Here is a 20,876-nt window from a genome sequence, read left to right as displayed (position 1 = left end):
GGAATTATCATTAAGGCATGAGCATGCTGAACTCTAATTAAAGCTTAAAGCTAGAACATATTATTATTGACAGAAACTTAGAGAAGACTTCCTTCAAACTATAAAAGGACTGCCAAGAAATAAAACCAGAAGAGATTTTCTTAGAACCCCTTTCTTGTCAAAATGAATACAATAAAGCAACTAAACGCAGCATTTGCTCTTGGCATAGATAAGCCAGCATAACGCAGAAACAGTTTCACACAGTACCTTCTCATAGTGCAGCTGGATTCCGAGAGCAATAATAAGATATCGGTAGGAGATCTGTAACACAAAAAGACATTATTTTAGACCAGGACCCAAGAAGCAGCAGCTCAAGCACTGACTCAGGCCCCAGATGTGGTTCCGTGTGGTCTGCGGGAGGCAGGGAAATATTACTAGCCCACAGAACAGATGAGAAAACCAAAGCAGAACAAGGTTGGGAGTCCTGCCCAGGTTCCCATTTTTTAATCTGAATGTCCTGGGGCTGGGGGAGGTGGGCCGACAGGCCGGGAGGGATGCACGTCCACTCCCATCATGCCCTCTGCCATCTATGCCTCATACCTCACTGCTTCACAAGTATTCTGTAAGCTGCCTACATCCAGAAAGCTTGAGACAGCTATGTGTCTACACAGTGAGAGGCCACAATTATTTGTACAGTGCTTGTATTAACACTTTTTCATATTGAGAGGTAAGAAAGGGCTTCCTAATCTTAAAAGACAATCCACTGTCTAAAATCTATGGGGCAGGCCAGGCACAGTGGCTCACACCTGTAATCCCAGCACCTTGGGAGGCTGAGGCAGGTGGATCACTTGAGCTCAGGAGTTGGAGACCAGCCTGGGCAACATGGCAAAACCCTGTTCTCTGCAAAAAATACAAAGATTACCCAGATGTGGTGGCATGCACCTGTAGTCTACAGGGGGGTTGAGGTGGGAGAATCGCTTGAGCCTGGGAGGTGGAGGTTGCAGTGAGAAGAGATCACACCACTGCACTCTAGCCTCGGTGATAGAGTGAGACCCTGTCTCAAATATACATATAAATACATTATATGTTAAAAAACTAAAATCTATTGGGTAATATGTGAATCCCAAGCAAGTCTGACCTGTCATGTGGATTGGACCAATATCGTAATCGGGAGATTGCTCTTTTGAAGGTCATTGAAAGGCTATGACATAGTTCACCTGATCTTATTTAATGATCTGTATGGGGTGAAAAATGTCCCTTCTTCAAATGTGGGTATTGTATCCATAAGTAGCATGATGGAAATCTGGGTTTAGGACAAAGAGGAAGACAAGCTTAGGCCAAAAAGTGTAAGCAAAGTAGCCTTAAAGTACAAGAACTTGCCTGGAAAACTGGAGTTGAAGAATGATTGCAACGAGACTCAGGAGCCCAGAAAGAAGAAACAGGTGGTGATTACTACGATCCTGTACTAAATGGCAGAGAAGAGCAAGCAACCTGAGAGAATCGTAGTTGGAGAGAGAGGACTCCAAGACCTGAGAGTGCTTGGCTCTGGCTGAGGAGCCAAGGGAAGCAACGTGCAGAATAGGTCCTGCCCTGGCATCCGGGAGCTTCAGCCCCAGGGGCACCTCCGCAGCAGGCTTTCCCATTATGACACGATCACCCTCACCACTGGCCCCTCCCAGGAGTTCCCCAGCACAGTGTGCATGAGGCTTCCTAGCACGTGTTCTCCCCACCACGATGACCACTCCTAGAGGATAAAAGTTACGTCTTATTCCTTATATTCCTAGAATCTAGCACAGTCACTAAAGTGAGGAACTCTGTAATGTTTGTTGGGTGAATGGATAGATGAATGATTTCAGTTGCTTGTGAAAAATACAATTTCCCTAAGTGGATACATAATATAAGCATTTTCATCTGTATGTTTTCCCTATCCATAGAAAGATGATGTCTCGGCCAGGCACAGTGGCTCATGCTTGTAATCCCAGCACTTTGGGAGGCCGAGGTGGGTGGATCACGAGGTCAGGAGTTCGAGACCAACCTGACCAACACAGTGAAACCCCGTCTCTACTAAAAGTACAAAAAATTAGCTGGGCATGGTGGCGGGCGCCTGTAATCCCAGTTACTCGGGAGGCTGAGGCAGACGTTTGCTTGAATCCAGGAGGTGGAGGTCACAGTGAGCCAAGATCGCGCCACTGTACTCCAGCATGGGCGACAGTGCGAGACTCTATCTCAAAAAAAAAAAAGAAAAGAAAAAAGAAAGAAAGATGATGTCTTGAAATTCCATCTTCTGCAGGAAAGGGCACTGGGCCCGTTAAGTGGCTGGCCAAACCGTGTTGAGCAATCCGGGCACGTTAGGTGAGAGCTAGCACGGCGTCTGGCAGTGATGATCTACAGGTGAAACACATGACCACTGCCAACAGAGGAGCTTTTGGTTTGTGCAGGCCACCACCAAGCATAATGCAACATAATATTGATTATGCTCTGTTTTATTCGAGCATAATATTCGTTATTTCTAAGGACTAAAACCACGCCAGCTTAAGATTATGGGGAAAAAAATCATTAAGAGAGAATAAACCCTCCATAGCAACAGAGCAAGAAAAAAACCTCAAGCCTTTTAAATGAGTTCAAGTTTTCAGGTTAGATGACCTGAACCCTCAGGAACAGCAAAAGATTATAGATAAGACTTTAGAGCAGTTATGCACAACAGTATAGACCTTGCCAGAAGGCTGAGTATCTGCAAGTATTCTCATATTACACAGGGGTCAGACGACGTAAATTCTGACATGAACGCCTTAGTAAATAGGCTATTAATCCTTTGCAAAAGTCTAGGCTCAACTACTAAATAGACACTTCATAGTACTTTTTTAAAAGATTAGCTGGGCATGGTAGTGTGTGCCTGTAAGTCCCAGCTTCTCGGGAGGCTGAGGCAGATCGTTTGAGCCCAAGAGTTCAAGTAACTTGAGCTGTGATCTCACCACTGCACTCCAGCCTGAGCAAAAGAGCAAGGCTGAAGGGAGGGGAGGGGAGGGGAGGGGAGGGGAGGGGAGGGGAGGGGAGGGGAGGGGAGGGGAGGGGAGGGGAGGGGAGGGGAGGGGAGGGGAGGGAAGGGGAGGGGAGGGGAGGGAAGGGAGAAAGAGGGAGGAAGGAGACAAAGAGAGGAAGGAAGGGAAGGAGAAAGAAAGGAAGGAAGGAAGAAGGAAGGAAGGAAAGGAGGGAGGGAGGGAGGAGAAGGAAGAAAGAGGGGGAGGGGAGGAGAGGGGAGAGGAGAGGAGAGGAGGAGAGGAGGAGAGGAGAGGAAAACGAGCACCAACATAGGTTCACAGATGATAAGCCAGCTGCTTTCAATCAGCAATCCAGAACTGCTGGCATATAGTAGATACTCAGCAAATAAATCCTTTTCATGTATTCTTTTAAAAATAACAGCAACATTTATCGAGCATTTGCTCTGTGCAAGGTGCTGTTCTAAGTGCTTCATATGGTTTCATTCATGTAACACTCACAACAACTTCATAAGGTATCTAAGTACTATTATTATTATTATTTTACAAATGAAGAAACAGACACAATTTCCTCACAAATATTTACTAAGCACTTTCTATGTTCCAGATATTGTGCTAGGTCCTGGGCATAAAACAATGGACAAGAAAAATACACTTCCTGCCCCTCAGGAACTCCATCTAGTGCGTGAGATGGGCATTACCAGATAATGACACAAATAATTACTAAATCACAGAATGCTGTGATAGCACATCAAGGGGTAACCTGACCTAGTCTGGGAAGTCAAGGAAGCCTTGCCTGAAGGAGTCATATCGAAGCGAAAGATGAGTAGGAGATAGCTAGGGATAGAGGTGGAAATAGCATGTGCAAATGTCCTGGGGTAAGAAAAAGGCTGAGGCATTTGAGGAAATAAGAGGCCAGTGTGGCAGGAGTAGGAACAAGGGGAGAATAGAACTGGGTTAAGCCTGGAGAAGGAGCAACGGCCAGTCTACATGGGGCCTTGAGATGTGTTTCAGACAAACACACCCTTGGAACAGGGAAGAGTCAGAGACACACTGAGTCTGGGTTTCAGCAGTGCCTCCAGCTCAGTCTTTCACCAATAAGCTGGGAAAGTATAAACTAAGAATAGAATGGGCCGGGCACAGTGGCTCATGCCTGTAATCCCAACACTTTGGGAGGCCGACGTGGGCAGATCATCTGAGGTCAGGAGTTCGAGACCAGCCTGCCCAACATGGCGAAACCCTGTCTCTACTAAAAACACCAAAATTAGCTGGGCGTGGTGGCACACGCCTGTAATCCCAGCTACTCAGGAGGCTGGGGCAGGAGAATCACTTGAACCCTGGAGGCAGAGGTTGCAGTGAGCCAAGATCGCAGCACTGCACTCCAGCCTGGGCAACAGAGTGAGCCTCCATCTCAAAAAAAAAAAAAAAAAAAAAAAAAAAACAGAATGGAATGATTTGGTCAATTGAATAATATTTGCTAAAGAATATTGACTAATTTTATGCAATCTAAAAAAGCTCTCTAGCGACATGTTTGTTACAGAATTAAAACCTTGAACTTATATGAAACCACCTGTGAATAACAGGAAAAACTGCTAATGGAGTGAGAGTCATAAATCCAAAAGACCCAGATGGGTTGGGAGGATGAACTAAAACCAGCAGGATGATTTCTCACATGAGATGTCGAGTGTATTTCTGATTTCTGGATATGAAGTAGTTTTGCTTCATAAAATATTGGAAGAAAGTCCCACTACAGTGCACCAACTTCTCTAGCCCTAAAACAAGACACTACAGCTTTCCTAAGTGTCTAACCTTAGGAGTAATAGGTAGGACTCAGCAGTGAGAACACCTACGAGTGCCTGTCATTCCCAAGAGATGAGTAAAGTACCTGCTCCTTGAGATGAGCATGAACCCAACCACAGAGGGCTCCGAACTGCAGCTTGAAGGGGTCCAAACAATGAGGCAGGCCCTGCCGTAACAAAGAGATGCTGTGTGTGATATGAGAGAGGTCTCCTGGCCCTGTATGCAGAAGACTGGCAAGGTAAAAGAGCCACCAAGCTCAACCTTGTGAATTGAGAACAATCTTGACTGTAATTCAGTCCGGTCTTCTGGAGACATTGAGAAAAATTAAAGTTCTGAACTATTAACAGGGCAAAAGCCATATATAAAATTTTTAATTAAAATAAATATATATGCATATAGGTATTTGCTTATATATATTCATTCCTGCCTTTAGGTAAAATCAGTAACAACTGTACTTTTTCTGGATGGGGAAAGCCTGACTCGATTGTGGGTCGTATGAAAAGGGCCCAGAAATTTGCACCGACCTCAAGCCCAGCATGAATCAGCACCATGGTAACTGTCACAAAAAAGGTAAATGCTAACTTAGGCAGCATGAGCTCCTGGGAGAGAATGGCTCCACTCTATTCCGGGCTGTTCTAGAAAGTTGCCTTCTCTTCCAGGCACCTCTTTCATGGGGCACTAACAAGCCAGATAGTGTTTAAAGCAGAATAAAGAGGGGGCTGGGGGGACCGGAAACCATGAAATGTGAGGAAGAATTGAGGGACATGAGGACAGGGGGGACACATCTACCTAAACAGAAAATTTATATAAAACGTAAGAGCCATCTTCAAATAGCTGAAGGGTTTCTCCACAGAAAAGAGAGAAGACATTCTTCTCTCATACACAACAGGACAAAACAAGGAATAAAAGTATTAAGAAAGGTATTAAGTGTATTAAAAGCAATAACATCCTGGGTGTCCAAGAAAGAATACAAAAAAGGTTACAGGAAGGTGGATTCTGGCTCAGTAAAGACAGAACTTTCATATAACCCACCTGTCTGAAAAAATGAAGTTAACTTATCAGAGAACTCCTTGGCCATGGACTATGTAAATACCAACCTATTTTAAATTCAATCCCCCACCTCCATGTGCCCCAATACCAGTTAGCTCCAAATCAGCTCTATTTTTTCCATTAATAACCATCATATTCTAACATAGTATATAAGTCTATTGTTGATTGTATGTTCTCACTGACTAGAATATAATATCCAGTTCAGTAAGAATTTTTGTCTGTTTTTGTTCACTCATGTATCCTTAATACCTAAAACTGCACCTGGCTTATAGTAGATGCTTAATAAATATTTGTAGAATGAATGAATGAATGGAGGCCAGAAAGCCAAGGATCATAAATGCTATATGGCAGGTACTCTTTTTTTTTGTTTTTGTGTTTGTTTGTTTCTTTTTTTGGAGACAGCTCTGTCACTCAAGATGGAGTGCGGTGGTGCACTCACGGCTCACCACAGCCTTGAACTCCTGGGCTCACGTGATCCTCCCACCTTAGCCTCACAAGTAGCCGGAAACACAGGCACACACACTACACCTAGCTAATTTATTAAATTTTTTTTTTGTAGTGACAGGGTCTCACTATGTTGCCCAGGCTGGCCTCGACCTCGTGGGCTCAAGTGATCTTCCTACCTCAGCCTACCAAAGTGTTGGGGTTACAGGTGTGAACCACCATGCTCGGCCAAAGTAGGTTCTCTTGATCAGGGTCCAGGGAAAAGCTACAGAAAGTCTCTGAACTCCCTAAAAGCAAATGCAAAATCTGGTACATAGGTGCATTTTTCTAGAGAGGGCTTTCGTCTGGTACCCAGAAAGATCCATGACCTAAAAAAGCCTTAAGAATGCCTCAACAGGCTGGGCGCGATAGCTCACCCCTATAATCCCAACACTTTGGGAGACTGAGGCAGATGTATCACTTGAGGTCAGGAGTTCAAGCCAGCCTGGCCAACATGGTAAAACCCCATCTCTACCAAAAAGTACAAAAATTATCTGGGCATGGTGACACAAGCCTGTAATCCCAGCTACAGGGGTGGAGGTTGCAATGAGCCAAGATTGTGCCACTGCACACCAGCCTGGGCGACAAAGTGAGACCCTGTCTCAAAAAAAAAAAAAAAAAATGCCTCAGCAGATGAATCTCTGTTGGAGGGAAGGGTTGGACTTGAAAACATTTTAGGATCCTCACCAACTCTGATTCTACAATTCCGTGAAAATGCTGGAGTCTCCAGTTGAAGGGGGAAGAGGCAGAGGATTAAGACCAATAACACTCTGGGAGCCCCAAAACCACAGGAACCTGGAACAGGTCAGAGCACGGTGGCTGCACTGCCTGCCCCTGTCCTGGGCTCAGCAGCAGGTGGGGGAAAGAAAGCTGCAGATGGCTTCTGAGCAGCCCTTCCACCACCCTGCTCTTATCACCTCAGTTAAACATGGGGCAGCCACTGCTGAAAAGCTTTGACCCCTGAGTGGTGAGAGTGGGTGACTTCTAAAAGGTGCTGAGCAGTTACGAGCCTCAAGCTGCAGCAACAATTCTCCTTAGCGCTGGCATGAACCTCAGAGTCACAGGATTCCCCTACAGTTCTGGCAGAGTGCCCCCTAGGGTGGCTGGATGGATACTTTCCAGTATCCTATTGCTCTGGGAGGCTAGGCATCAGGTAGAAAATCTGATTGCTTCAGAAAAAGAGAAAGAGGAAGGTGCTTGCTATTTTAACATGTAGCAACATATAAACAAATGGTTTGATAAACATTCAGGTGCCAGATACTATACTAAGCAATAGGGTGCATGGTGGGTGTTCAACAAATACTTACCTTAGTTGTTTATTAACTCAATATCACTCGGTCCTTCCATCTATCCTCCACTTACCACATACCCTGCCATCTTGTGCAGTATTCAACACACATACGTTCATGCACACTCATGCATATATACTGCTCTTTCAACACAAAGCTATCCAGTTTAAGATGGTTGCGTATTAATACAAGCCATCAGATTAACAAAAAATCCAAAGGCCCCAGTGGTTACCTGCTCGTCGTTGTCTGTGTGAATGCAGTTCTTGTCTGGGTTCAGCTCAGTCACTCTAGCTTTGATCCATTCCACACCAGACGGAATCACACTCGCCATGGGACGACCCGATGAGGACAATTGTTTGGCACCAGCACCCACCAGTGTCCAGATTGGCTGGTAGAAATGTCTCTGAGAAACAAAGTATTTGAAGATTTATTACAATTTGACACTGATCAAAAGGGTGTCATAGCTAATAGTATGAGCTAGATTCCCTCAGTTACTCCCTCCTGACTCTTAGAGCATTGTATGGAAAGGTCTCCACAAAGTTAGCTCCCTCTATTAGGCGTCTCCTATTATGGTAAGTTCTGAAGGACAGTCATTCAACACAAGAATCTTCCAAGATCATCAAAAAAGCTATAAACTATCTTTAGTGACCACTGCATTATTTATTGCTGAAAGTTGATTTGGTGTTTAATATGTACATGTTATATACACATGCATATCTACACATATATTATGGATACTTCATGTGAACAAATATTTTAAAAATTAAGCCCAGCAGCCTAAATATGGTCCCTCAGGAGCATGTAGAGACAGTGGTAAGCCTGGAAAGTTTACAGCCACTTCCAGGGGTCCTCTAAACTTCATTCACTTCCAACTGTGTTTCCCAAGCCCAGTGAGGGCTGTGTTTCCTGATCAGCCTTTCTTCTACTTTCTCAGACCCTCAGAGACTTTACACCCAAAGACAGTAAGTACTAGATCCTACTCCACAATGCAATGCATGCCCAAACTTTCACTATCTTCTGGAGTTTTCTTGCTTCAGATGGTCCATTCCTTTTTTTTTTTTTTTTTTTAGACAATCTCACCCAGTCACCCAGGCTGGAGTGCAGTGGCATGATCTCAGCTCACTGCAACCTCCACCTCCTGGGTTCAGGTGATGCTTCTGCCTCAGCCTTCCGAGTAGCTGGGACTACAGGCATGTGCCACCACACCTGGCTAATTTTTGCATTTTTAGCAGAGAGGGGTTTCACCAGGTTGCCTAGGCTGGTCTTGAACTCCTGACCTCAGGTGATCTGCCTGCCTCAGCCTCCCAAAGTGCTGGGATTACAGGATGAACCACTGTGCCTGGCAACAGATAGTCCATTCTTGATCTAAGTTAGTTGTGAAAGTTCTGGACATGGGGCAAAGGGCAGATTTGTATAATGGCCTCTAAGAATTCCAATCCACTTAGAGTAGACCGTGGACCAAGAACTCTCAATATTGCCAAAATGCCTCAAAGTGGCGGGCCAGCACTGCCAAAACCCACAGAGAGGTGAAGAGGACACCAGGAATGACTCTGCAGTCTCCCTACAACCAATAATGTGATCCAAGAGGAGGAAGACAGTGGTCTCCATTTAAGAGAGCTCATCAATGGCCAGTGCATCTTGAACAGTAAGAGGAGCAAAAATACAAGCTCAGATTTTATTTTTAGACTATGAACATCAGCTCCAGCTATCACTAAACCAGACTCAGCAGGCAAAGTACCAAGCCTGGGGCTCTGGCAGCTCCTTCCAGAAATTCCTGCCCTGTACTTCCTCACAGGGCAAGACAAACTGGATTCTGGCCACCTGAATTGTGCCCAGGTCCCAGAAGAGCCAGTCTCCTTACAAAGAGAAGCCCGACTGGGAGACCCACCCATGCATTAGCTAAAATACAACATATACCAGAAAGAGTGGCCACCTGACACAGCTCTCAGACCACTGTCATTTAAAGTAAGGTTCCTGAATTGAAGAGATGCCACTTTACAAAGGCAATTGATAGAGACTGCCCCCTAGTTTCCTGTCAAATCATGGCCCTAGGTAACATCATTCCCTTGAATGGGACAAATCTTGAAAAGGAGTATGTCTTCCTTGTCCTGTCCTCCCCCTGAAACAGGCACCTGATCCATTTTGCTTTTTTCTCCCAAGGATGCAGCTCCCAACTGGTACATGCCTAGTTCCGCAGGAAACATTAGGCAAGCCACCAAAAATCTTGAATATTTTTCTGAAGCTTTTGGACAATCTTAATATGTTTTTTGCGAGACAGTGCCTTACTCAGTCTTCCCTCCTAGTGTCAGCTACCTTTTCTCCCTTATAATCTGCCCTTGCATTTAAGTTTGTAAGCCCACTGACAGCTTTCCAGAGGCTCCCTGTGCCCCAATGCATCATCCCTTCTCCAGACAGGAATGGATAAGAAGGTGCAGTGGCCATTGATTTTCCTCTGGGCAGGAGGTTGGCATCGGGAGAGTGTCGTGGGTTGAATTGTGTCTCTCTCAAAGAAGGATGTTGACATTCTAACCCCAGTACCTGGGAATGTGACCTTATTTGGAAATAGGGTCTTTGCAAATGTAATCAAATTAAGATGAGGTCATTCTTGAAGAGTGTGCCATAAGTCCAACGACTTTGGATTTCTAGGAGGGTCATGTAAAGACACAGGGACACAGAGACACACAGAGGACATTCTGTGAAGATGGAAGCAGAGAAGGGAGTGGCACAACCGCAAGCCAGGGAGTGGCAAGGATTTCAGGGTAACCACCAGAAGCTGGGAGAGAGGCCTGAGACAAAGCCGCCTCCCATCCCTCTCACCCAGGCTGCAGGGGGAGCATGGCCTTGCCCATAGCTTGGTTTCAGGCTTCTAGCCTCCAGAACTGTGAGGGAATAGACGTTTGTTGTTTTAAGCTACCCAATTTGTAGTAATTAGTTATGGCAGCCCTAAGAAACTAATACAGAGGAGAACAGTAAAAGCCAAGAGATCTGTCCTCCCTCTCTTTCCGTCCACTTCCTCCCAGTCCTTTTGGATAGGCTGCTTTCTGTGCCCAGGAGAAGCCCTAGCCTGGACACATGAAGACCCATTGCTTGATAGTCATACCCAACCCCAGAACACACACACACTCTCACACACACACACATATACACACACGTACACACACACCCAGGCCCTCAAAAGGGGAGGCTTACCTCACTGGGCTCAACAACGGCCACATTCTCTGCACCCACTTTCCTCTTCATGCGGGCGGCCATGGTGATCCCACCACTGCCCCCACCCAGCACCAGCACCTCATAATGGTTCCTGGCTGCATGGTTGGCCCCGGTGTGCAGCTGAAGGGGGCCGGCCTGCTGAGTGCCCAGCCTGAGCAGGCAGGCAAAGAGCTGGGCACGGGGCCCCGATACCACAGCCACCAGTGGCACCATCTTCAGGCAGGATCAGTCTGGAAGGGAAGAGACAGGGCTATGAGTGCCAAGGTAGAAACCATCATGGGACTGAAGCGTTTTCTTCCCAGGAGGAACGGAGGCCAGCATCTGGCCCACTCCCACTGGTCCCCATCATCTCTCAGGACCACTTTCCCCACTGGCTATGGTCCCAAGGCCTCCTGAGAGCACCCAATTGGTAGCTATCAACTGACTATACTTTCCATTTCTCCCCTTCCTCCTACACTCAGGCTATCGAGGACTTTGAACCAAATTCCCCAATTCTTTAATTCTTTCCTAATAACCTGTCTGTACCCATCCTTGTCCATCCGTAAGATCCAGGGCACCATCTGGTTGCATCCAGCTGTTGGCCCATTCTCCACTGAGGTACACTCCCCAATGCTTTCTTTGGGTTTTCAGTCCACGAAAACTGATATACGAGTCCACAATCAGAGACCTACAACATTCCTTGCAGTAAAAAGCACCTGAGACCTTGCTGAAACAGAAACCAACTAGAAGAAACCCACCTTCTGCAACTCAGAGTACCCACCAAGGCCATCAAGGCCGCAGCCCCCCTCCAGAGGCCTCCTGGCTCTGCTTGCCCAGGGAAATACAATGTAATTAAATCACCGGCCACAGACACACAAGTGTAGGCCCTCCACACCTCTAGCAATTTCAACCAGATGATTTCAGAAAGCCATAAAAGGAGCCCTACCTGGTATCATAAAGTTTTATTTTACTGAAGGAATCTGCACATGCTGCTGACCAGTCTTTTATTACATCCAATTCAGTAAACATTTCTCCTTAACAGTTCCTCCGAGAGACTCACTTTACCTTTAAGAAAACCTGTTTCTGCTCTGAGCAGTGAGTGCTTTGGCAGAGAGGAAAGTAAGGCTTCTCAGAGACTGACCTTTGCTTCACCCCACGCACAAAGCTGGCCCGACATCCAGGACCCCATCCACCTGTAAACCTTGAGTGACCCCGACTCATATCTCCCTCCCTGGGTATGACAGTGCCCCAAATCCTACCGTCAAGTCCAGTGCTTAGGGTTCAACACTGCTCCAAGAACCCTTTATTAAAATGCAAGTGTCCAGCTGGGGATCAACACTTACAGCTGCTAAGGTTACTAACTTCTTAATGAAATGACTTCATTATATCATTTCCCCCCTCCCGACTGGAGAAGAGGAAGTCTGCACAAGGGGATTAGAGAAAGCTGAGAGGGCAAAGGGGTTATAAAAAGAAAGGCCTTGGAGAGGCGGAAAAATAATAGGGAATGGGAAGGAGGAGCCGAGGGGCTGTGAAGATTAACTCTATTCCAGAGTTTTGGTGCCCCAACAACTTCTCCAATATTTCAGATCTGAGAAGCAACCTAGAGCTGTACGAAGGGGACTTGGAGGCCCACGGTAAGTAGAACAGGCACATACAGTGTTTCCAGGAGTCTAGAGTCAATACGACCCTTCTGGAAACTTACACTTTGACCCTGCATTTCCATTTCTAGGAATCTAATCTAAGGAAATAACCTCTAATACTGAAGGAGAAAAACCACTACAAAGATTTTTTCACAAATGTATTCATAATCTGATCACCCCTCTGTTAATTGGCTTGTGGATTAGGGCTAATTATGTCCTGGGGACAGAAAAAAAAAACTGCAGGCTCCACACAGGCCGGGAAAGGCTCAGGTCACCACTTTAATATGGGGGCAGAGAGCAAACCAAATATCAAAACACTGGGGAAGGGTTAACTAAAACATGGAACCCAAGGTGATTTCTGTAGTCTTTTAAAATTATGTTCATAAAAAATACATAGGCCAGGTGTGGTGGTTCACACCTGTAATCCCAGCACTTTGGGAGGCCAAGGCAGGTGGATCACCTGAGGTCAGCAGTTCAAGACCACCCTGGCCAACATGGCGAAACCCTGTCTCTAGTAAAAATACAAAAATTTTTAGCCAGGCGTGGTGGTGTGCACCTGTAATCCCAGCTACTAGGGAGGCTGAGCCATGAGAATTGCTTGAACCCAGGAGGCAGAGGTTGCAATGAGCTGAGATCATGCCACTGCACTCCAACCTGGGTGACAGAGTGAGACTCTGTCTCAAAATATATATATATAAAATATATATAATATATAATATATATTATATATTATATATATTATATATATAATATATGTGTAAAATGTATATAATATATAAAATATATATTATATGTAAAATATATATATATTTTATATATATATAATATTTACATCATGATCAGGAAACAAATTAGAAATGCAATATTCTCTCAACTATGTAAGAGAAAATGTATTAGAAAAAACAAAGCCAAAATCTTAACACTGGTAAGTGGTTTTCTCTGGGTTTTAGAATAATGAGTGATTTTTATTTCTTCGGCTTTTACATATTTTATAAAATTCTCTACTATACACATACATTAATATTAGCTGGGCATGGTGGTTCACACCTGTAACCCCAGCACTTTAGGAGGCCGAGAGTGGGGGATCACCCAGAAGTTTGAGACCAGCATGGAAAACATAGGGAAACCCCATCTCTATTAAAAAAAAAAAAAAAAAATTAGCCAGGCATGTTGGTGCATCCAGCTACTAGAGAGGCTGAAGTGGAAGGATCACTCAAGCCCAGGAGGTCAAGGCCACAGTGATCTGTGATTTCTCCACTGTACTCGAGCCTGGGGACAGAGGGAGACCTTGTCTCAAAATAAATAAATAAAATTAATATTAATAAAATATTCCTTTAGATGATAATTAACATTTACTAAGTCCTTTACATAAGCATTTAACTTGTGAGTTGGCTACCACTATCATTCCCATTTAACAGATGGTACAACTAAGGCAGATAGCAGTTAAGTGACTGTCAAGGTTATACAGCCCATGGGTGGACTGTGATTTGTACCCAGGTATTTTGGTATCAGAGCCTCTACTTTAAACTACTACACCATACTATCTCTATGACCTTTAGAACAATATGTCTCAACAGCAACAAAACAATGCTTGTGTGATAACGTTAAATGGGAAAAAAAAAAAAGGTATACTTTCTACAACTTCCCAGAAAAGGGAAACCATTTTTCAAGGTACTGATACCTAAATATTAGCAATGGTTTTAATATGATTATAATTATTTTTCCTCTTCTTTGTGTGTACTTTTCTCAAATTTTCTTTAATACATTATACATTTAAAATTTCTTAAATTACTCAAACAGATTTTTTTTAGATTGAAGAGAAGAAGAAATCATCAAGTAAGATATGGATGTTTCATACAGAAGGAAGAAGATATTTCATGGTGCATACCCAGTCATCGCATCCTGCCTTTCTTTCTTAATGTCCACAGAATGATAGAATCACAGCGCAAAAATTCTCACTTTCCAGAAAATAAAAATCATGTTTTCATGGTCCTGACACTATATCTATCCCCATGGAAAAAGCCCCATAGAAAGAATCCCATGGGGCAGGAGCAGGAGGAGGCCTGGCTAAGTTTCTGATTTCCAGCCACCCCATCTGAGGTTGTTTGGCCTCCTAGTGATACAAGAGTTAAGAAAAAATTATTTAGGCAGATAGTGAGGGTATGGAAGTCCTCGGTAAGGTTTTCATTTTAATGAAAAGCAGCCCCAAGTCATTTTCCTGTCTAACAAAGAGCAGCCTGTAAAATCGAGCTGCAGACATAGATGCTGGCAGTTGTGCCAATCATGTTCAAGATGGAGGCTCCATTTTCCCTCTGTCAGCCATGTGTACAGTAAGGAGCAGACAAGATGGCCCCAACTAAGGGGAACGTTCATTTGCATAATAAGATTAGGGTGGGGAGGCCAGCCTTCCTGACGCACTATGTAAATATCATACCTGATCAAACCAATCTGTGAGCCCTATGTAAATCAGACACGGCCTCCACCAACCTGACTATAAAATCTGACACATCCACCACCGGCCGGGTCTTTCCACTCAGAAGACCCCTCTCTCTCAATAGAGTTGTTTTTCTTTCTCTTTCTTCTGCCTATTAAACCTCCACTCCTAAACTCCTTGTGTGTGTCTGTGTCCTAAATTTTCCTGGCGCAAGACAATAAACCATGGGTATACACCCCAGTCAATGTAGCCACTTCACTAGCTCCCTTCCAGGCTAACACCTCATGGTTCCTGTCTTGAAAATGTACACAAATATTTCTCTCACTCAGCCAAGAAGGCTACTTCTGCTTTATTTCATTAATTATCCATAGCCTATTCCTGGATTCAGTATTTATAAACAAAAAGTCCTCTGAACCAGTTTTATTGACATCATTGACAGTCACATAGCAGAATGTCCTGACCTTTGCAGTCAAATTTCACTTTCGAACTATAAGCAACAACTTCAAAAACACAACAGAATATGTTAGAGGGAATGTCCAAGTTTCAAAATGCTGAAAAATCTCAATTACTCTCTAATTCTAACAATGTAACTTCACCCAAACTTCCAAATCAGAAAACCCAGAACCATGATCCAGCCCTGCCTGTGGAGAAGGTGGAGCATGATGCAATGTCAAAGAAACAAACCAGGGCAGGAATCATAATTTTTTAATGCCACTTCTTTTTTTTTTTTTTTTTTTCTTTTTTGAGTCTGGCTCTGTCACCCAGGCTGGAGGGCAGTGAGGAGATCTCAGCTCACTACAACCTCCACTTCCCGAGTTCAAGCGATTTTCCTGTCTCAGCCTCCTGAGTAGCTGGGATTACAGGCACGCACCCCCATGCCCAGCTAATTTGTTGTATTTTTAGTAGACACGGGGTTTCACCATTTTAGCCAGGCTGGCCTCATGTAATCTGCCCACCTCGCCGTCCCAAAGTGCTGGATTACAGGCATAAACCACCCCACCCAGCCTAAATGCCACTTTTAAACCATGGTGTAATATAAAACATATTCTGTCTTTGTTCCTGGTTCCTAGCTCAAAGTTCCTAAAACCTTTGGGATTACCTGAGTGATGGAAGTGTCATTTGTTTTTCATAATGAGTCCCTGAGTTTATGCTAGTAAGGTGACTCAAGGTGGGATCCCTAGATGGCTTCAGGATGGGGCTAGTCACCAGAAAAACCAAACATGTGACTGTGATTAGAGGGCTGGAACTCTCAGCCCCGCCTCCAACCTTGGGAAGGGGAGTGAGGCTGGAAATTGAGCTCTATAAAAACTCTTCAACAATAAGACAAGAGCTTCCGGGTTGGTGAACTCACTGATGTGCTGGATGGTGGTGTGACCGGAGAGGGCCTGGAAGCTCTGCACCACCCTGCTACCTTGCCCTGTATGTCTCTTCCATATGGCAATTCCTGAGCTGTATCCCTTATACTAAACCAGTAAACTCAGGTAGAGTGTTCCCCTGAGTTCTTTGAGTAGTTCTAGCTGATTATCAAACCTGAGGAGGATGGATCATGGGAGCCTTGGAATTTGTAGTTGGCCAGACACAGGTGTGGGTCCCCTTGGGGCCAGCAGCAGATGCCCTGCCTGGCTGGCATCTGAAGTGAGGGCAGTCTTGCAGGACTGAGCTTTAAACTACGGGGCCTCCACTAACTCCGGAAGCTAATGCCACAATTGAATTGAATTACTGGGCAGCTAGTTGGTATTGATTGGTATTGAAAAAGATAACAGGCCGGGCGCGGTGGCTCAAGCCTGTAATCCCAGCACTTTGGGAGGCCGAGACGGCGGATCACAAGGTCAGGAGATCGAGACCATCCTGGCTAACACGGTGAAACCCCGTCTCTACTAAAAAAATACAAAAAACTAGCCGGGCGTGGTGGTGGACGCCTGTAGTCCCAGCTACTCGGGAGGCTGAGGCAGGAGAATGGCGTAAACCCGGGAGGCGGAGCTTGCAGTGAGCTGAGATCCGGCCACTGCACTCCAGCCTGGGCGATAGAGCGAGACTCCGTCTCAAAAAAAAAAAAAAAAAAGAAAAGAAAAAGATAACATATATTTGATATTAGAATATTAGAAGTGGCATCAGAAAACATCACTTAGGAACCAACAGGAATTACTGACATTGACCTAAACTAAGTCTATAGCAACAAGCAGAGAAAGATACAGTTGAAGGAAGCAACAGCCACACAATCTTTCTTTCTTTCTTTTTTTTTTTTGTTTTTTTCTTTTTTGAGGCGGAATCTTGCTCTGTCGCCCAGGCTGGATCTCGGCTCACTGCAACCTCCACCTCCCAGGTTCAAGCGATTCTCCTGCCTCGGCACCCACGAGTAGCTGGGATTACAGGTGCCTGCCACCGCACCCAGCTAAGTTTGTATTATTAGTAGAGATGGGGTTTCACCATGTTGGCAAGGCTGGTCTCGAACTCCTGACCTCAAGTAATCTACCTGCCTCGGCCTCCCAAAATGCTGGGATTACAGGTGTGAGCCACCCTGCCCGGCCAGCCACACAATCTTAACCAGAAGGCACAAAAAAAAAAAAAAAAAAGGAGGCTTATGCCTGTAATCCCAACACTTTAGGGAGGCTGAAGTGGGTGGGTCACTTAAGATCAGGACTTTCAGAACAGCCTGGCAATGTGGTGAAACCTGGTCTCTTCAAAAATTAGAAAAAATTAGCTGGACCTGGGGGGCATGGTTGCCGGCGCCTGTAATCCCAGCTACTCTGAAAGCTGAGGTACAAGAATTGCTAGAACCCGGAAGGCAGAGGTGACTGTGAGCTGAGATCACACCACTGCACTCCAGCCTGGGCAACAGAGTGGGACTCTGTCTCAAAAAAAAAAAAAAAAAAAAAAAAGAAGACGACCAAACTGGACCCTAAAGTCAGCAGAGCAGAAATAGAAAACTGAAAACTTCTGTCAGCAAGGAGCATAAATCTGATATGATTTCCTAGTCTCCTCAGAAGATAGCCTGAAACACTTAACTTTTTTAAGAAATAAGAATTAACTATTAGCCAGACGTGGTGGCTCATGCCTGTAATCCCAGCACTTCAGGAGGCCAAGGTGGGCAGATCACTTGAGGTCAAGAATTTAAGACTAGCCTCGCCAACATACCGCAACCCCCTCTCTACTAAAAGTACAAAAATTAGCCAGGCGTGGTGGCACACACTTGTAATCCCAGCTGCTTGAGAGGCTGAGGCACAAGAATTGCTTAAACCCAGGAGGCAGGGGTTGCAGTGAGCCGAGATCATGCCACTGCACTCCAGCCTGGGCAACAGAATGAGACTCTGAAAAAAAAAAAAAAGAAAGAAAGAAAGAAAAAGAAAAAAATCAATAAAGTAAATTTAACTTTCACGTACCAAATGGCACATGCAATACATATTTTATAATCAAATAGTATTATGCTTTTAAGTTAGACTAATATTCCTCTATTCTAAATTGATTGCATCCCTCCTTCAAAGAATCGGAATGAATGCTTTGATATGACCGCAGTCTAACTGGAAAAGTAAAGTCCCTGTTGATTGAAAGATAAGATAGCTGACTGGGCACCCCCTACTTCCATCACTGGCCCCTGGGTCCAGACCTGGTCTGGACAAGTCTTTGGGACTTCATACCTTTCCACTACAGCCCTTCCTGGACAAGCAATACGGACTGCCTGTGTCAAAAGTTTCCTAATCTTACGTCACACGACATGGTTTGTGAGCAGCCAGGGCACCTGGCAGAGTTCAAACAGAGCTGCTGGCTAAGCAAGAATTACTCAGAGCATTCTTAATGAAAGATCCACCAAGCCAAGGACTGTCATCAACTCTTCAGCTATTTTTGCTTTTGAGGACACAGTGGGTCTTTGACTTACAATTGTCTCCTCTCAAGCCTAGGCCAGGCTGGGCCCACTCTGCTTTGGGTTTCAATAACCACAGGGTCAACCTTTAACAGATCACTTTGCAGAACACTTCCAAAATCAAAGAGGAAAACAGACAACAAACAGGCTCCAGCTCTTGTCGCCTACCCTGTTCCTCCCGCCAGACCCGAGCCAAGCTTACTGTGAGCTGTCAGTCTGGATCTCTGTAGCTTCCTGTCTCAGGGCACCAGTGAGCACTGTGTACACAGCACGGATCAGGCTTACACCTGGTGCCCAGGTGGAGTGACTGCTGGAAAACTCCTCCTCCTCCTCAACTAAATCCTCCCACCTGGGCTTTCTGGGCCTATTTAATTAATTAAGTCAGCCCTAATGCTATTATCCGTTATTTACACCTCTTAACCAAATGTTTTCTTATTTCACATCCAGAAGACAGGATTTGGTAGGAAAATAACCTATTTTGGCCGGGTGTGGTGGCTCATGCCTGTAATCTCAGCACTTTGGGAGGCCAAGGCAGGTGGATCATGAGGTCAGGAGATCGAGACCATCCTGGCCAACATGGTGAATCCCTGTCTCTCCTAAAAATACGAAAATTATCTGGATGTGGTGGCGCATGCCTGTTATCCCAGCTACTGGGAAGGCTGAAGCATGAGAATCGCTTGAACCCAGAAGGCAGAGGTTGCAGTGAGCCAAGATCGCGCCACTGCACTCCAGTCTGGCAACAGCGCAAGATTCCATCTCAAAGAAAAAAAACTATCGTCGAAATAATAACTAACATTTCTTGTTTACCAGTTGTGCTTGTGCTGTCTCAAAGACTCCTCATAACCTTATAAATAGAATTCCCATTTTACAGATGATAAAATTGAGGGTTTGAGTAGAGATAGAGAACTTGCCTAAGGTCACATGACTAAGCAACAGAACTTAATTCAAACTAATAATTCAGGAAAAATGCCTATTGGCTGAAATTATTTTATTTTGTTTTTGAGACAGTCTCGCTCTGTTGCCCAGGCTGGAGTGCAGCAGCATGATCTCCACTCACTGCAGCCTCCGCCTCCTAGGCTTAAGCGATTCTCATGCCTCAAGTCTCTGGAGTAGCTGGGATTACAGGCACCCACAACAATGCCCAGCTAATTTTTCTACTTTTAGTCCAGCTAATTTTTCTACTTTTAGTAGAGACAGGATTTCGCCACGTTGGCCAGGCTGGTCTCAAACTCCTGGCCTCAAGAGATCCACCCGCCTCGGCCTCCCAAAGTACTGCGATTGACAGGCCTGAGCCACCAGGCCTGGCCCAAGCTACTTTAAATTTGAGTGAAAATAAAATAATCCCAGCACTTTGGGAGGCCGAGGCGGGTGCATTGCTTGAGCTCAGGAGTTTGAGACCAGCCTGGGCAACAGGGAAAAACCCTGTCTCTACTAAAAATACAAAAATTAGCCAGGTGTGGTGGTGTGCTCCTATAATCCCAGCTACTAGGGAGGCTGAGGCAGGAGAATCACTTGAATCCAGGAAGAGGAGGTTGCAGTGAGTGGAGATTGCCTCACTGCACTCAAGCCTGGGCCACAGACCAAGACTCTATCTCAAAAAAAAAAAAAAAAGTTAAAGTAGCTTGGTTGAATCCCATGGAGTGAGGTGGGAGATGAGAGTGAATATATGTTTTATTTTGTTTTTTTCTAACAGAGTTTCACTCTGTTGTCCAGGCTGGAGTGCAGTGGCATGATCTCGGCTCACTGCAACCTCCTCCTTCCAGATTCAAGCGATTCTCCTATCTCAGCCTCCTGAGTAGCTGGGATTACAGGCGCCCACCACAACACCCAGCTGATTTTTATATTTTTAATAGAGACAGAGTTTCACCACGTTGGCCAGGCTGGTGTCGAACTCCCGACCTCAGGTGATTCACCTGCGTCAGCCTCCCTGTTATTAAATTTTAGCTTACTAAATAAACTGAAAAGAAGGAAATTAAGTTTTTTGGCAGAGAAGGGCAAGGTACAATAATAGTACTGATTTAATTTTTTAAGAGTCTTTATCTTTGAGAAATATACACTAAGATTCTTATAGCTGAAATGACTCAGAATGTGCTTGAAAATATTTTAGGAGGTATAAGTGGGTAGGGGTGTAGATGAAACAAAATGGGCCATGAGTTG

General features: G+C 44.9%; 1 protein-coding gene and 1 long non-coding RNA gene across 6 annotated transcripts in view; one reads left to right on the top strand and one right to left on the bottom strand.

The window, feature by feature from the left end:
• The window catches only part of SQOR (sulfide quinone oxidoreductase), a 59,300-nt gene that overhangs the window by 22,567 nt on the left and 15,857 nt on the right, over nt 1–20,876 (bottom strand). For all 4 annotated transcript variants that reach the window (XM_050797869.1, XM_050797870.1, XM_050797868.1 and 1 more), the window contains exons 2-4: nt 10,787–11,037; nt 7,830–8,000; nt 247–300 (exon numbers count right to left, since the gene is read on the bottom strand). In XM_050797869.1, the coding sequence (XP_050653826.1) occupies nt 247–300; nt 7,830–8,000; nt 10,787–11,020 (459 nt within the window). In that variant the 5' untranslated portion in view covers nt 11,021–11,037. The remainder of the gene's footprint in view (nt 1–246; nt 301–7,829; nt 8,001–10,786; nt 11,038–20,876) is intronic.
• On the top strand, nt 10,997–14,370 carry LOC126959019 (uncharacterized). 2 transcript variants are annotated; one of them, XR_007727433.1, is made up of 3 exons: nt 10,997–11,071; nt 12,373–12,420; nt 14,227–14,370. It is a non-coding gene; the product is annotated as an uncharacterized LOC126959019 (long non-coding RNA). The 2 variants fall into 2 exon arrangements; XR_007727434.1 differs by lacking the exon at nt 10,997–11,071 and adding an exon at nt 11,121–11,216.

Source organism: Macaca thibetana, chromosome 7 (genome assembly GCF_024542745.1).
Source record: "Macaca thibetana thibetana isolate TM-01 chromosome 7, ASM2454274v1, whole genome shotgun sequence".
Taxonomy (NCBI): domain Eukaryota; kingdom Metazoa; phylum Chordata; class Mammalia; order Primates; family Cercopithecidae; genus Macaca; species Macaca thibetana.
Note: the sequence above shows the minus strand (reverse complement) of the source record. Positions and strands in the feature narration are given on the sequence as shown.